Source organism: Acanthochromis polyacanthus, chromosome 5 (assembly GCF_021347895.1).
Source record: "Acanthochromis polyacanthus isolate Apoly-LR-REF ecotype Palm Island chromosome 5, KAUST_Apoly_ChrSc, whole genome shotgun sequence".
Classification (NCBI taxonomy): domain Eukaryota; kingdom Metazoa; phylum Chordata; class Actinopteri; family Pomacentridae; genus Acanthochromis; species Acanthochromis polyacanthus.
In genome coordinates, this window is record NC_067117.1 from 26528026 (window position 1) to 26545555 (window position 17530).

The 17530-nt window shown below is 40.7% G+C and overlaps 1 protein-coding gene across 1 annotated transcript; it reads left to right on the top strand.

The window, feature by feature from the left end:
- The first annotated feature begins 983 nt into the window (after positions 1–983).
- Positions 984–12989, top strand: cfap57 (cilia and flagella associated protein 57). The gene is made up of 21 exons (XM_022199046.2): positions 984–1245; positions 1439–1752; positions 1829–2088; positions 3799–3973; positions 4054–4200; positions 4818–4957; positions 5197–5362; positions 5472–5585; positions 5657–5869; positions 6556–6729; positions 6852–7013; positions 7334–7489; positions 8058–8151; positions 8249–8439; positions 8530–8703; positions 8865–9023; positions 9957–10100; positions 11622–11738; positions 12006–12140; positions 12224–12367; positions 12489–12989. The coding sequence occupies exons 1-21, from the start codon at positions 1089–1091 to the stop codon at positions 12654–12656; spliced, it is 3504 nt and encodes a 1167-aa protein (XP_022054738.2). The 5' UTR covers positions 984–1088; the 3' UTR covers positions 12657–12989.
- Positions 12990–17530: the final 4541 nt, after the last annotated feature.

Genomic DNA, 17530 nt, shown 5'->3' on the forward strand with positions numbered 1-17530 from the left:
TGTACAAAGAAATTCTCTAGAGATATTTTTCCCATCTAAATCTTTCAACACAATGAATGTATTCACTTATTTATGTGTGTATGAATGTATTTACTGACTTATTTATTTAATACCGTTAACATATCAGAGTTCTGAGTTTTTCTTTAGATAGGCAAAGGCCATTTATTGATCACATATAGGCTATTAAATAAATGTTTTTTTTTAAATGAAAAAAAAACATTTAAACAACTTGGGCATTTATTGAGTCACTAAAATACTGTAGAGTCTACGGCCACATTAGTCTGACTATAATCATCCTCTGGTAAATTCACAACCATGTACTGATGTCCCTTACCAAAGGGACTTCAGGAGAGGATTAGATGATGACAAACTGTGACCTGCTGGTTGGGTTCTCTCTGTTCTCATGTTTCTTACATGTTGGTCTCTGATGTTGCTACTTCAGCTGGTCTATGAGCAACAGAAAACACAGTTTGCCCTGTACCTATTGCCAGGGGTTCCAGTCTTCCCACTCACGTCTGTGCTTTTGAAAACGTTTTTGCATCTTTGGATGTGGTGGAGTTTCGGGTGTAACACGCGGGAGCAGCAGCGTCTGTAACCAGGAAATCCGTGATAGGACCGGCAAACACACCTGCTGGACCTCGCATCGGGTCCTCGCTACATAGTTCTAAGGAAGATGAAACTGGCTGCCCTTAATATTTCCTGTGTTTTATTTTGTTTATTATGCAGTTTTGATGCGTGTGTGACAGACGTGTATGGGACATTTATGAAAATACGGAACAATTAGCGTCCCGTATTGAATCAAAACGGGACGCTACAATTAATTGTCAAATAAAGGACGATTCCGTATTTTAAGGGACAGGTGGCAACCATCGGTACAAGTGCACCACCTTGAAATCACGCGATGGTTTTCAAGTTCTCACGGGACTCCCGGCGTTGCCTAGCGACGTGACTCCAGCTGCTGGAGTCCAGCGTCGCTTGGCAACTTGTGTTACTAGGTACTTTTCAACTCTAGCGCTAGCTCAAGTTAATGTAGATTTCTGCAGGTTTTAAAGTCTGTTCGCAGGTTTCTAAAAACAAAAACCTTCAAAATGGCTGCAGTAGTTGCTCAGTCTCAGTTCATTTTCGGTGTGCGGGCTGGAGTAAAAAACGGTTTGTGTTTCTTTGACGAACAAACGGTGGTTTTCCCCAGCGGGAACAACTGCATTTGCTACAACACCGTCCAGAGGAGTCAGAGGTTCATTTCAGGTAGACTGCCTCATTTCTTCACAACTTTTTTTGTAATTATATTGTGGTTTTTGTACTGTCCAACAACAACAAAAAATACTTAACATGCTGACTGTATTTATATTAAGAAAAGTTTACTTTGCTAATGTTTATTTCATCATTACATTCCTTTTGACACTGTGAATGTGGATTTTCTCTGTTCATGTCTCTACAGGCTCAGAGAAAAGTCAAGGCCTGCGTGCTCTGGCCCTGAGTGCCAACCGGCGTTACCTGGCAGTGTCAGAGTGTGGAGAGAAGGCCTGCATCACCGTGTTAGACCTGCAGCATGAGCAGGGCCGACGTAGGAAAGTTCTGACTGCAGGAGATTTGTCAGTTCAAGAGTTTGTCTGCATGGCTTTCTCCCCGGACTCCAAGTACCTGATAGGTCAAGCAGGCAGCCCAGAATGGACGCTGATCTTCTGGCTTTGGGAGAAACACAAAATCCTGGCAACGGTGAAGACAACCAACTCTAACAATCCTGTTACTCAGGTGGGTCATTTGTGCTGTGTCAGTGCAGCCACAACTGTTATACTTGTACGCTGAGGATATTGTACCATTTTAACAGGTCAGCTTCAACCCTTATAACAACATGCAGCTCTGTGTGAGTGGAAGTGGTGTGTTCAAGCTTTTCCGCTACTCCGAGGGAGCCTTGAGACAGAGCAGCTTTGCAAAAGTGGAGTCTGTCAACTTCCTGTGCCATGCCTGGATGTCGGAGGAGAGAGTGATTACAGGGACAGACACCGGCAGGCTGCTGGTGTTTGAGTCTGGAGATCTGCGAAAGGAGATCAGCGTGCCATCTAAGGCTGCGCAGGGACAGTCGGACAGGTCAGAGGTTGAACAACACTAATTTTGCCACACTAAATTTGTAAAGACAAAATTTGTAGACAGATTGTCATAGTAACCCCTGGATCGCATTTAATAAATGTGCAGCAAACGTCAGATTAGAGATGAACCCTTTCCATCATAGACATTGCTTTATCGAGACTAAATTGTTGATAAAGTAACCAACAGACTAGTGATTCTCAGGAAATTATATCAAAAACCCTTTGTCTTAGTAAGCACAACCTGACTTATCGTATTCCTGTCATAGAGCTCCATTGTTGATCAGAAACAGTTAAAACACACCAGTGAATCACATCAAATATTCATTACATTTGTTGACAGTAAGAGAATAATAGAATAATGTCAGTGCTGTTCTTCAATAACTAGTCAGGGTCAAATAACTTATAACCCAGGGATCATGTAATTAATTGGTGGTAATTTAATGTAGAGATGTCAATGTGTGGAAATGGCTTGAAAGAATGAGGGTGTAGGGGTGATGAGCGATCGACTGATATGGGTGTTTTGTTGTTGTTGTTGTTGTTTGTTTGTTTTAGGGCCGACAACGATGATAATTATTGGTAATCAAGAATAGGCGACGACCGATATTTAGAATTGATACACATTACATGTAATGTATTAACAGTATGGGACAGCAAAGAACCTGTCATTCATAACTAGGCTTCTTCATTATTAAGGGTAACTATAGCTAAATATGCAAAAATAGAAACAGGAGTGACTGAATTAGGACAATCTCCTCTGTTTATGTGGGATAGAAAGTGATGAGTTCATCTCTTGCAGTTACATCTGCTGTTTTTTTATTTTCTTAATCTTTCTCTGTTCTATAACCTTTATTGCCAACTAAGGTCCATATCTTAAAGCATTTTTAGGGTTCGAGTACTGACAGTACGTAGGACCCTATTGGAATGCAAGGAATTATTGTTCACCAAAAAGAACCACATTATTTAGGGCCTAAACATGCTCAAAAATGTGTGACAATTTGCACATACATCAGAACTGGTGAAAAATTTGATATTTTATGAGATTTCCGCATGTGTGTGGCAAATTGGCTTTAGAGTGTTCCCTGCAACGTTTGGAAAAAATTTTCCCCCTCAGGATGTTTCACCTCCGTCTACAAAATTTGTTGAGCATGTAGCATGTTCGGGCCGAAAGAAAAGCTTCCTGGAGCCGTACCCTTTACCGAATAGGAAGTCCGCTATTTTGAAGTAATTGTTAGATTATTTTTTTGTGGTAATTTTCAGGGGTTAACTTTGGACTGGGGGTACCTCCAAGAGACCTCAACTTTGGCCAGTATATAACCAACAGACCTTAATGATGAAAGGTTATCGAAATCTTCTGCAATAGTCAAAGGGCGGCCCAGTGAACTGGGCAACAGGAAAGAACATGTTTTACACTTTAATGTGCAGCTGTTAGCAAGTTGACCAAATTAACCTCAAATGAGATAATGTAAGCTTGAAGTAGTGCATTTAATTTATCAGCAAGAGGTCAATAAAAATAGAGACACCAATATAAAATGCCAAATTTCGGCCACATTAATCGCCAGGCGGATCATCAGTCTATCCCTAGTGGGGATGCAGTCATTAGAACCGACAATGTTTTTTACACAAGTTCTCTTCACTGTTTTATTCATCTTTGACTGGTGTGTTAGTTTTGCTGAATCTGTCTGTTCATTCAAGTTGTGACTTCACTGCACAGACAGGTGGAGATGAAGAAGATAAAAGACTGTGATGTGGATGAAAGTCCTGCTGTCCCTCGCATCACAGCCATCCTGTCCTACTCCAAAGGTTTCGCCTGCTCTCTTGGCCCTGGCACTGTCTGTCTGTTTGAAAAGACAGAAGAGGACAGTTACAGAAAGAGCAGGGAGGTGCAGGTAAACGTTCAAGCTCAAAATTGAAACCTCAGCAGCAATGCGGAGTCGTTGAATGCGCTGTATGACTGTATTTGTGTCAGATCCCTCCATGCAGAAATGATTTGACTCCAGCAGAATGCCAAGAGATTGACACCATGTGCATCAGTCCAGCAGAGGAGACTCTGGCCATCAGCACAGACAGAGGACAGCTGTACAGTGTCAGCCTGTCCTCTGTGGACATGAGCAAGGTGCTGTACAGTCATGTTTATGTTTTCTTCAATGCAGTGCTGTTTTACCATGTACACGCATCCTCACACTGTCAGCTTCTCTGTCCATAACCACTAGCTGTCCAGCATTCAGAATCATTTGTTCAGTTTAGTTGTTACTAGTGTTTACTTTACACATTATGTTTCTTATCTTTCTGTGAGTAACTGCAATATTTTCTTTCTTTTGTCTTTTATTTCTCTCTTTAACCTTGTGTCAGCTGTTTGCAGACAAATAATGTCCTCCTTAGAAAGAAGTCTACAAGCTAATAATTTGGTGATCCAGTAACATTTTTTGTCAAGATTTTAACTGGCTTTGGTTTGTTACATGAAAAACACATTATTTCCCATCAACCCCAGCTGTTATTCCCAAATGTTAGTGTGCTCTTTAGTCTGACTGAGCTGAAGTATTACAGAAGTGCTTTCATGTCTTTTTGTGAAAATCAGTTTGTCCTTTCTCTTCCTTCCATTCTCTCTTTGGCACCTTCTTCCCCTTGTCTGCCACCGCCGTGTTTCTCTATATTATGTTTAAGGCATAAGAGCAACTTCACCTCGACTTCAGATCACTAAGGTGATGTAAACTTTCCTACTTTATCCATCAGGAGGAACAACTCCATTTTGAGTTTCTGTCTCAGCCCTTCCACTCCAAATCCATCACTGGTTTGTCCGTCTGCATTCGCAAGCCCCTCGTAGCCACCAGCTCTCTGGACCGCTCTGTCCGCATCTGGAACTATGAGACAAAGTAAAACACACACACAAGCCTTTTGTTTTTTGTCCATGGCATTTTAGTTGCATAGTCTTAGCCAAGTTGCGAGATCATGTACTGCTTGATGAGGACAACAGTGAAGCACAGCTGGTAATAAACAACAAATAACTAAGCGACTTAACAAGCTCTGTTTTCAGTGTTATTGTTGTATGCATACAGTGTCCAAATGAACTCTAAGGACATACTACTGTGTTTCTTCTGCCAACTGTCACCAGAGTGCTGGAGCTCTACAAGGAGTTCCAGGAAGAGGCACACAGTGTAGCTCTACACCCCACTGGCCTCTTCATCCTGGTGGGCTTTTCAGACAAACTCAGGCTGATGAACCTGGTCATTGATGACATCCGTACCTTCAAGGAGTTCACTGTACGGAGCTGCCAAGAGGTAAAGTACACAGTACATGTGTACTGGTTGTGTGTACAGTGAATCTGAATTGCAGATTTTTTAGAAACTGAACTTCTGCCTATTTGACCTCTTCATTTCATACCCTAAGTGTGCTTTCAGCCACGGTGGCCACTTGTTTGCAGCAGTCAGTGGAAACATCATTCACATCTACTCTGTGACCTCTTTTGAGAACATCCTCAATCTGAAGGGCCACAATGGAAAGGTGAGTCAAGCAGGAGAATGTGAATACAGTCGACCCATTGTTTTAATTTAATTTTGGTGGTGTTTTTGTAGGTACGTGGCATTGAGTGGAGCCTGGACGACAGCAGGCTGGTGTCGTGTGGGATGGGCGGCGCAGTGTATGAATGGAACACACAGACCGGCAAACGGGTGTCCGAGAGTGTTCTGAAATCCTGCAGCTATACAGGTGTCGCCTTCTCCTCAGACTGCAAGACTATCCTGGCTGTGGGCACGGACCTTACGCTGAAGGAGATCCAAGACTGTCAGGCCAGTCACCTCAACACTCTCCTGTATCTGTTCAGTTTTCACAGATTCAGAAGAGTAGAAGTAGTAGACTGTTATTTTAATGTTTTATACAAAATACAGGATAATTTTACCTTTGGTACAGTTTGAAAATATAAAAATCAGCACTCTCACAGCTAATCAAAATGCTACATCCACAGTAGCATTTGACAAGAAGCAATTAGTGGACTTGTTTTAGAGTAGAGAGCCAATCATTATGAAACTACTGGTAAAAACCGATACACTAGGGGTTTAAATGATTGTTAGAGCCCTGTGTTTTGTTTTGTATTTTATTTTACAATAACAAAACTAACGAAGCAAATATATTAATTTATGTGATCTGCCAGCAGTGCTGTACCACCACATATTAAGATACAAATAAAGCAGACCAAATCATTCCCCTGTGAAATTTCTCCACTGCTGTAAAGCAGGAAAAATGAAGGTATTTCTTTTTTAACAAATACTTTTAAAATTATATAAAAAACCTTGTTTGTCGAACAGCATATCTTGCAAACCTGCATTAAAATAATATATTGTTATCTTTGACACTAAATATTAAATACACACCATATCTGTCACTGAAAAAAATTAAAGTTTTTTTAAAAGCAGAATTTGTTCTTGTCCTCCCATGTGTGCTTGTTTTAATATGATTTTATCTGTTGGCTTCACAGGTCCTGAGGGAGGTTCCTCCTGATGAGGTAGCTCACACAGCTCTTGCAGTGTCCCGCTCTGGCAGGGTGGTCTTCACTGGGAACTCCAGTGGAACCATCAGGGCCATTAAATATCCACTACCCATCCAGAAGGAGTGGATCATGTACCAGGCTCACTGTGGTCCCGTCACCAAGGTGAGTAAATGTTTCATCAAATGTTGCATCATCTTTGAATGTAATGAGAATCCTAAAATGACGTCATGTCAGCCGTTATTGAACCAATTTAGAAACAAGTCCACTGACCAAACTGTCCTCAGATGGCGATCACGTACGACGAGCAGTTCCTCCTGACGGTGTCTGAAGACGGCTGTCTGCTGGTGTGGACGATCATCGATAAGGAAGGAAGAGGACATAGGAGCAACATGCAGATCGTCCACACCGAGGAGATTCTTGTCACCAAGTCAGACCTGGAGGAGAAGGTGTGTGTGTGTGTGTATCAGCATTAGGTCATTTAACTTTACTGTACTCCACCTGCATTGAGCACATAATGTAGAGTGGGCTTCTAATTATAGATCATGCTGTTGCCACTAATATCTACAACTACTGTCCATGAAATTCACTGAAGTTTCTCCGTAAACAGTGTCGACATTAATGTTGGACTGCTCAAGCTAGCTGAGCCTGCAGTTGACATTGTTGGTTGTTAGCTGACGAACAACTTTCCCAGGTCACTGTTTCAATTCTGCTCCTTCTGTTATCTCAGTTGTCAATAATCTGACGTTCCCATCTGTCTGTGTTTCAGACCCAGAGCATGCTGGAGCTGAAGATGCGTCTGGAGGAGCTGCAGATGGAGAGCGAGTACCAGCTGCGCTTGAGAGACATGAACCACAACGAGAAGCTCAAGGAGCTTTCTGACAAGTTCACCCAGCAAATAGAGACTCTGACAACAACACAACAGGTCTGCTGCTGGTCAGCTAACAGACAGCTGTGCACTAAATATTTTTCAAGACCGTGTTTTAGCTCAAATTTAAAGGTGAAAATGACTCACAGAAACCAGTATAACCGACTTTAAAAGCCGCAGTACACACAAATCTGAAAATACCAACAACAACAAAAAAAAAAACAAGGTTCATAATTTGAATATTCAGGCTTCTCTTTCTAAGTCAAATGAGCAAGAACAAAAATATATAATTCAAATGCACAAAAATAGTCCCTTATCGTGTCAAGACTTTAAAACAGAGCCAGTAGGAGGTACAAATGTCTAGTTTCAGCTTAGGCCACTTGAATTACAATATCCTGAAAGGCTATCATGGATTTTTTTTCCCTGTGACAGAAGAAATACTGCCTATTCCAACTTTTTAATCTACTTTTTAATTGTATACTTTAGTATTTTCTAATGGTCTGCTTTAAAAGGATTGATAGAGGACTTGTTGGATTTGCATGCCCCTGTCTAGTCAGTGCTTGCTTCTGTCTTTGTTGAATCATTTAACCTTTGTTTGTGCTCATGGCATTTACTGCATTTTTAGGTCATGAAGACAGAGATGGAAAAGCGGGATCGTGAGACCCAGAAGAATTCTACAGAGACTGCTATAAAACACTCAAAGGAGCTGAAAGATTTAGGTAAGAAGAGGCCAGGAGGGACACTGCATCCTAGTTTCTACAAGAAATCACAGAGCAGTCAGTCTTTTTTTTTTGTCTGTTTGTACATCATAAACAGAGTTATCCTGCAACCAGAAGCTGATTGTGGAGCATGAGAAGTACCAGGATCTTCAGCAAAAATATGAAAGAATGCAGAAGGAATATGAGATGCAGCTGAAGTCTGCAGAGGAGAAGAAAAACCAGGCATTAGAGGATCTCACACAGCAGTGTGAGAGCAAGCTGCAGGAGAAGACTCAGCTCCTGGCTCAGGTTAGTCAGCAGGAGTGTTGATGGCGAGATAGTGGACCATGAGGTAGAATGAAACCTCTTAAGTTTATAGGACCACTTTTATTTCCGTAGTGTCAGGAGGACGCCCAGCAGCAGATCCAGATGTTTGAAGAGATCATAAAGCAGACAGAAGAGGATGAGGAGGAGATGATCCGTGACATCCAAATCAAGTATGAGAAGAAACTACACACTGAGAAAGAGATCAACACAAATCTGAAGGGAGAAAACGGTATCATGAACCGAAAGGTGACTGTAGCTCCTTGCATTTAGTGAATTTTTGCTTTGATAAGAGTATTCGATTCAGAAGAGAAACTCTTAACATTCTAGATTTTTGGAGAGAAGTTTGTCTGTTTTTGATTTACCTTTCCTCATATTTCTTCCTGTATTTTATATTTCTTCAATGACAGTTCTACAGTCTACAGAGACAGATTGATGATAGGTGTACTGACATTACCAAGCTGAAGCAGGAGCGGCAGAGGCTGCTGGAGTTGATCCACTCCCTGGAGAGCGACATCGAGGACCTGAAGAGGCAGATCTCTGGACACGAGAGGACCGGCCTGGACAAGGTAGCTGAGATCAGGCCTTTCTGGCAGTTTTCATTTCACTGACAACCTAAGAAGATTAGTTTGGCAGACTCAGATTTGCAGCATATCTTGTCACAACCCTGTAAGATTATAATACAGTATATTCATAAATATATGAGGATATGTTTGTGGTCACTCTAAAGCGGGGCATTTATTTACACTTAATTAAAATATGCTCCAGTAAATTTAGTTCTGCACATTCATTATGTTGGGGGAGTCACAAGAGATAGATTTTAAAAATGATAAGACATATGTCTTTTTACATCAAAAGTTTCCCACTTTAACTTCCCAAGAACTATGTCTTTTAATGTTGGCAGGGTTAAAGTTTCCTCCTGTCCATCGTTATTTGGATGTCCACAGCAGGGTCACAACTCTTAGGCAGGGTTAACTAGGCCTCTGGTGTATTTAAAGCACAGCAATCTCATCAAATTCCCTCTGGAAGAACTGACAACGAAGCCTGGAGTTTGTCATCAGTCTGTAAAATCTCATGCTTTGTTCCATCCTGATTTTTGTCAGACACAATACTAGCAAAACAGCCTGTTTGCAAGTGACAGTTTATAATTTAAAAACATAATAACAAATGACAGTTCTACTGAAAACAGTACTTGGCCAATAAACAAAGTTCAACACTGAAAGTAAAGGCCCGTGTCCTCACGCTCCAAGTTTGTAACACAGGTTTGTCATTGAAAATCTATATAGTCACTAAACTCCATAATAATTACAAGCTCCACCACAGCAACAGAAGACATTAAAGAACTGTCTGACAGGTTTGAAAGTCTAAGTGCTGCTTTAAACTCGCATGGATGCACCTACTAAGTGAAGGGATGCTACAGAGCAGAAAGTTGTATGAAAGTGAATTCACATTAATCATACTGTTCTCCACTAAAATCCTGCATTCCCCTCGTATATACACAGGACAACACCATCTCTGGCTTGAAGAAGAAGAACCAGGAACTGGAGAAGCTGAAGTTTGTTCTTGAATTCCAGCTGAGTGAGTTAAAGAAGCAGACTGAGCCTCAACAAGACAACATTAAAGAGAAGAGGGAGAGGATCCGTCAGGTGTGTGCATGTAGCTGTCTCAAAACAGTGGATTTTTTTTTTCATATTTTCACATTAATAGGTCAAAAGATTTACATTATTTCGAAGTATTATTTTTGAAAACACTCATTGAACATTCACAGTGCTTGTATAAAACATGAACTCTTCGATGTAATAAATGGTCAAATGTGCACTGGCAGCAATACTTTCTAAAAACTGTGTCAGGTAGCTGTGGATCAGACCTGCACGATGTTCAGGGAAAATGGTGGGCTATTGTTTTACATTTTCGTGCTGTATCACTCAGCTTCTTCAGAGCTTCAGCTAATGGACAGCCATCAGAGATTAATCCACAAATCAAACTGATAAATTTTAGAATTAATCTTTTAGCCGATGATGGTGCCCAGACGTCATAAAGCAGCCCTAAACCATGGTGCTGCCGCCACCCTGCTTCACCTTTGTTGTGAGGTTTGGTAAGAAGCTCCTTTTTAGTGCTTCTATTCTCATACTCAGCATTGAGCAGTGATGTATTTTGGAGAGCAGCAGCTTCTTTTGTGATATCCTGCCGTGGACATCATGTCTGGTCAATGATTTGTGTGTGTTAGACTGAACAGAGATATTCCAGCTCCATTGATTGTTTTAAGCTGTTATTAACCACGCCCAACGGGTACGTCAGCAGGGTTATTGCATTCAGTGCGGTATCTGGCTGGGTAAGTATGTATGTATGTATGTATGTATGTATGTGCCTATATCCGGTCCGATATCTCTGCAACCGCTGAAGTCAGGATAATCTAACTTGGCACTGAAGATCAGTCTAAGGTCCCCTGCTCAGTTGTGGAGTTACAGGTCAGCAGATCAAGTAGGGAGGGAGATACGTACGATGATCTAAATTGATACATATTGCATCAGTTGTGTAGGGAGGACAGGGTTTTCGCCAGCAGAGGGCGTGGTTCTGCCCTCTACTGAGGGCTCATTCAGTTCTGGACTTCCTTTTGATCTCACTAAGAATTCTGTGCTGTGCTTTTGGAGTCATCTTAGCTTGGTGCCCATTTGTAGGGAGAGTTGTCAACGTCTAACTGTGGCCTGATGAATATATAAACTCCATGAGATTAGTCAGTAACATTTCCAGCTTCATGTAGATCAGCATTTCCTGGTGGTAATTATTCTGAAATCTCTTTATTGTGAGTCAAAAGTCTGTAAAAAGCAGACCTAAAATGATTTCTTATTGTAACTCCAAGTATCACAAACCGACCGCCAATTTGGCTTTGTTTATTTGACTCCATGTTTGCTATCGCCTGACTCCAGTTAGCTTTTTTTTTTATACCGGCCTCAGGATTCTCATACGCTTTCTAAACTACTCTGAATGTTGTATTCAGTAAGGAAAAGAACATCACAATAATAAGGTTGTTTTTCCTTTTTCGTGCCACTGTAAAAACTGTGAAAGTGTTAAGATCACATCATGTAAATAATCTAAAATCACAGCAGCTGCAGTGTAAATAACGTCTCTGGTGTTGGCAGTAACAGTGCTGTTTCCCTGTTTGACAGCTGGAGGAAGCGCTGGTACAAACCGACAAGAGCAACGCTCAGCTGCAGCTCACGGTCTCCGACCTGAGGCTCAAACTGAGGACCAGAGATAAAGAGTTGCACAAAGAGATGCAGAAAGTAAACACATTTGTTTCTATATGAAATTCACCATAATCATCCTATGTATTACAAATCAAATGAAGCTTGTAGTCAGAGTAAGTCAAAGCAAAGAGCTATCTTTGCTGTTTTGTATAAGGACAATAACACAAGAAGAATTTTATAAAAAAGATTTAGAAATACCTACTTTATTTATCTAACTGAGGCTACTGAATCTTTAGCTTATGAGTAAAAAACATAAGGTTTGAATAAACTTGAACCTGCTCTGTAACATCTTTCTATGTCCAGGTGAACGATATGGAGACACATCTTCAACGACTCAAGTCAGACCTCCATAACTGTGTTAGTTTCATCCAGGATCCAAGAAAACTGAAGGACAGTGTAAAGACGATTCACACCAAGTATCTCCAGCAGTCTGATGAGGTGAGCGTGGTTCCTACACTGTAGTAGTAGTGGATACCAACAGTTCATGCTCTCAAACTGGAAGTGCGTTTGCCGTTTCTAAGGTGGAGAAAAGTCGTCTAGACGATGATATTCAGAAGGCGTTTCGCAACCAGCGTGATCACCTGGAGAAGACTGTTGCTAGTCTTAAGAGGAGGCTGGCCTTATCTGCTGAAGAGCACGACAAAGTCTACGTCAAAATAATGAAGGTAAGTGATAACACTGATGGAGGACACGATCATTGTAATACCATTAGTCCTAAAAGAAGCTACTGTGTAGCAGAGTTTTGCTGAATGAACGTCATTCTAACAGTAACTGTCATCTCTGCAGGAGAACGTAACTCTGATCACTGAAATCAACGAACTGCGAAAGGAGCTGCATTTGCTGAGGACTCAGATTAAAGATTACAAAGCTCAGCTGACCAACGTGAAGAAGAAGTCACATCCCAATTCAGAGGAAGGACCCCAAAAGGAGCCAAAACTGCAAGACGTTCGCTGACCACAACCTCCATCAGCAGATTTACAAACCACCACAATGCATGTTTACGTGTTCAGTGCATGCAAACATGTTTAGTTATGCAAAAAGATGAAGAGTTAAAATGACTTTACATTGGAAGAAAGCATCATTTCAACCCATTTGATTTGAAGACTCCATTTTCTCCTGGTGCTTTAAAATATATTTACCATACCTATCTTTGGCTACATTTTCCATGACAAGTTATGTGATAACTAGTTTATCTTCAACCTTCTCTCCTCTCTCAAACACATGCAAAGGAGGATGCAATGCAGGTCTTTACTTGCACTATGAATAAACTCAGTCTAATGTATAATATTTCAAGATGTATTTAGTCTTTACTTTTATGCACGGTTAAAAAAAAAAAATCAGATTGTGGAAGGAAAAGAATGAAGACAATTGTAAAAAATGGAAATTTAGAATGAGAGATTCCACAGCTAAGGTGTCCCATAATGAGTGTTTTGGTTTGAGTTTTGACAGTTGTTTAATGCATATCTGTGCAGCCGTGGCTCACATAACAAGTGAGTGTGAGTTATTTAATTTTTTAAAAGGCGCAAGAGTTGCATTCTGCCTGTCTGTGACTGCCTGCTCTGATCCAGATTCCTCCGTCAGCCACACTGGTACACTAAACCCTGCACTTTGACTTGTAGGTGTTGAGTCACTGCTGTTTGATGGTCTGTTTTAGCTTGCTGATATTTTGTGTACAAGCCAAGTGCTGCATATATTAGTGATATTTGCTCACGTTGAATTAGCTGGGGCTTAATTTTTTTTTAAACCATTTGCCTTATTGCAGACAATAGCAACTGCTGGGGTCAGCTGAGTGCAACAAAAAAGAACCAGATGTCAAATGGTTAGGGTAAAGCAATTTAGTGCTTCAAGACAAAATTAACATAAAAATGATCAAACAACAAAGGAAAACAGGGACACAGAGACCTATGCACACTTGCTACAGATTTACATCAGGTGTGGTGATGGTTGGGGTCTTGTGGGAGGAGGAGTTGTGGTTGTGGACCAATCCAGACAGGTTGGGAGGTGGGGAGAACCAGGGCTGAGAGCAGGTCTGAAGCTCCAGGACAGTCATTCCTGATGCCAGGTCTTCAGCCATTTGTAATCAATACAGTCTCCACAAACTATATCCCCAAACAGAGGAGCACATTACAACATGGCCACCAGAGGATGTTACATTTATAAAAGTGTTTTTTCTTTGTTTAAAGGTTCTGTATTGTTTTAGCTCTGACTGATCGCTACAGAGCAAAGTCACTACATTTGAATTTGGGAAGGGTGAGCAGATTGTTTTATCTGAGAAAAGCAGTCTATGCATATTCTCAGACCTTTGGTACCATCGTCATGTGAGAGAAGAGCTGGAGGTTACAGCTAAATGGTGTTTTTTCTTCATCATTTGTTCCCGTCAGAATAAACACAGACCAACTGTGGCCCACTGGATATTATTACAGCGAAGTAAAATACTTTGGATGCAACAACATGTGCTGTATGCAATAAAAATGATAGTCTGGAGATTTGATAAACAAAACCAACCAGGAAGCTGAATATGCTGTCAGGAAAATTCTTCAAATAAATACTCTGAGTCGCCTCTCAAGTCAAAGCAAAGTTTTACTTGTGCAAGGAATCACTTGAACAGAGCAGAGTCTGAACGAGTGACTGGCAATAGGTGGAAACAATTTAGTTTTTAAGCAGGCACATAAACAAGTCACATTGGTATTATCAGTTTCTAAACAGCCAGTTTCAATCGGCTGCTTGCAGGATCAACTTGTTGTTTTTCATGGTCAAAGTCAGATCATAGAAATTTACTGGGTCATTGGGCTGTAAGAGTGCACAGTCACAGAGTAGTTTGAAATCATAAAGAGCTTTTGATCATAACATAATAAAAATTTTATAACAGTTGAACTCTTGCTTGAGGAACTAGTTTTTAATATCTGTGCATAATTTCATTATACTTCCTGCACAATGACAATAAAGTAATAATAACACATTTTATTTATAGGTGCTTTTCAAGACACTCAAGGTCACCGTACAGAGGAAACAGATAAAACAGATAAAACAGATTCAAATACACAGTTTAAAACATAAGAGTTTCAAAAATTAAAAAAAAAGAAAATTTAGCAATTTTAAAACAGAAGGAGAAGGAGGAATGGAGGTCAAAGTGAGTATGCTTGTTTGAACAGGTGGGTTTTGAGATTGGATTTAAAATGTGTAGTGTGTTGATGTTTCTGATATCAGGTGGGCGGTAGTTCCAAAGGCGGGGAGCAGAGCGGCTGAAATCATAAAGAGCATTTGATGATAACATAATTAGAATTTTATAACAGTTGAACTCTTGCTTGAGGAACTAGTATTTAATATTTGTGCGTAATTTCATTATACTTCCTGCACAATGACAATAAAGTCTCTTTATCTTTATCTCTTTATTGTGTGAGCCTTGACTGGAAATTCACCAGATTAACTAGGAAGCAGATAGACCTGCAAGAGGCAAATAATCTTCAGCTTTATTTTAGTTTTCAGTCTGTCTTTATTCAAATAAGATGTTTCTTCACCACCGATAGTCTTCTGGGATTTTTGAAAATTTTTGTCAGAGTGCAGATCAGGATTGAGTCTAGAGACAAACTCCAAACTTGCTTGATGTTATCAGGCAAGTGCCCTCGCACAGTTGAGTTCCTGGATCAAGTGAATTACAGGTCATGTGCCCCTCTTCCTTGTTCCTCTTTGATTCCCTTTTATTGCCAGTCACGCTCCGGCACATCAGAAGAAATCGTCGGGTCCTGACAAACCAGAACTTCAGGTAAGAGTGACTGTGCTGATTTTAAATGATAGCAGTTTGCAGAGATTTAATGATAAATTAAGTCAAGATGTACATGAATTAACTTGAAGTGTAATTTTGACAGATCTTTGAAACAAAAGTTGATTCCTGCTCTTAATCTTCCCATTGTCTGCACAGTGGGCTAGTGGTTAGCACTTTCACCTTGCAGCAAGAAGATCCCCAGTTCAAATCCCGGTGTGGGTCTGGGATCTTTCTGCATGGAGTTTGCATGTTCTCCCTGTGCATGCGTGGGTTTTCTCTGGGTACTCCGGCTTCCTCCCACAGTCCAAAAACATGCTGAGGTTAATTGATCACTCTAAATTGCCCGTGAGTGTGATTGTATGTCTGTATATGTAGCCCTGTGACAGACTGGCGACCTGTCCAGGGTGTCCCCTGCCTTCGTCCGAGTCAGCTGGGATAGGCTCCAACACCCCCGCGACCCTAGTGAGGATAAAGCGGTGTATCGAGAGAGAGAATCTTCCCATTTATTCTGATTTGTTTATTGTATGACAATATATTGCACTGTGCCATAGGTACTCAACTAACAACTCAAGTTAGGACTGATGTGTTTCATATTTTGTGTCAGTGTTCAAAGTGTTTTTACATTTAAAAATTCTGTAAATGCTGTCATCATAAACAAACAAAGTGATGATGTTTTGGTGTGCACATTTAAAGATGATGAATGTTTTTAGTTTCAAACTGTTCAGTAAGTTTATTTTTCTGCCAAGTCGTTCTCTTACCCTTTGTTTTAGATGTACAATACCAGTCAAAAGTTTGAACACACTTTCTCATTTAATGTTTTGACTTTAGTAATTATGAATGAACACATATGGAATTATGTAGTAAATGAAAGAGTGTGAAATAAGTCAAAACATGTTTTATACTTTAGATTCTCCAAAATAGCCACTCTGCTTTGTACTGCTTTGCAAACTCTTGGCATACTCTCAATGAGCCTCATGAGGTAGTACCTGAAATGGGTTTCACTTCACAGGTGTGCCTCTTCAAGGTTAATCTGTGAAGTTTCTTGCCTTTATAAATGGGGTTGGGACCATCAGTTGTGTTGTGCAGAAGTCAGGTTGGTCCACAGCTGACAGCCCTCTTTGACAACTGTTAGAATCCATATTATGGAGAGAACCAATCAGGTAAATAAAGAGAAACCACAGTCCATCATTACGTAAAGAACTGAAGGTCAGTCAGTCTGGAAAATTACAAAAACTTTGAGTGCAGTCGCAAAAACCATCAAGCGCTACGACGAAACTCGTTCACATGAGGACTGCCCCAGGAAAGGAACACCAAGAGTCACCTCTGAGCTGCGGATAAGTTCATCTGAGTCACCAGCCTCAGAAATGACAAGTTAACAGCAGCTCAGATTAGAACCCAGATAAACACCAAACAGAGTTCTAGTAGCAGACACATTTCTACATCAACTGTTCAGAGGAAACTGCACCAATCAGGCTTTTATGGTCAAATAGCTACTAAGAAACCACTACTAAGGAAAAGCAACAAGCAGAGATTTGTTTAGGCCAAGAAACACGAAGAATGGACATTAGACCAGTGGAAATCTGTGCTTTGGTCTAATGAGTCCAAATCTGAGATCTTTGGTTCCACCTAGCGTGTCTTTGTGCGACACAGAAAAGGTGAACAGATGTTCTCTACATGCATGGTTTCCATCATGAAGCATGGAGGAAAAGGTGTGATGGTGCTTTGCTTGTGACATTGTTGGAGATTTATTGAAAATTGAAGCCACACTGAAGCAGCATTGCTACCACAGCATCCTGCAGCAACATGCCATCCCATCCGGTTTGCGTTTAGTTGGATCATCATTTACTTTACAGCATGACAATGAACCCAAACAGACTCCCAGGCTGTGTAAGGACTATTTGACCAAGAAGGAGAGTGATGGAGTGTTGTCAGATGACCTGTCCTCCACAGTCACCTGATCTAAACCCAATCCAGATGGTTTGGGATGAGACGGACCGCAGAGTGAAGGCAAAAAATGCCAACAAGTGCTCAGCATTTCTGGGAATTGATTCAAAACTGTTGGAAA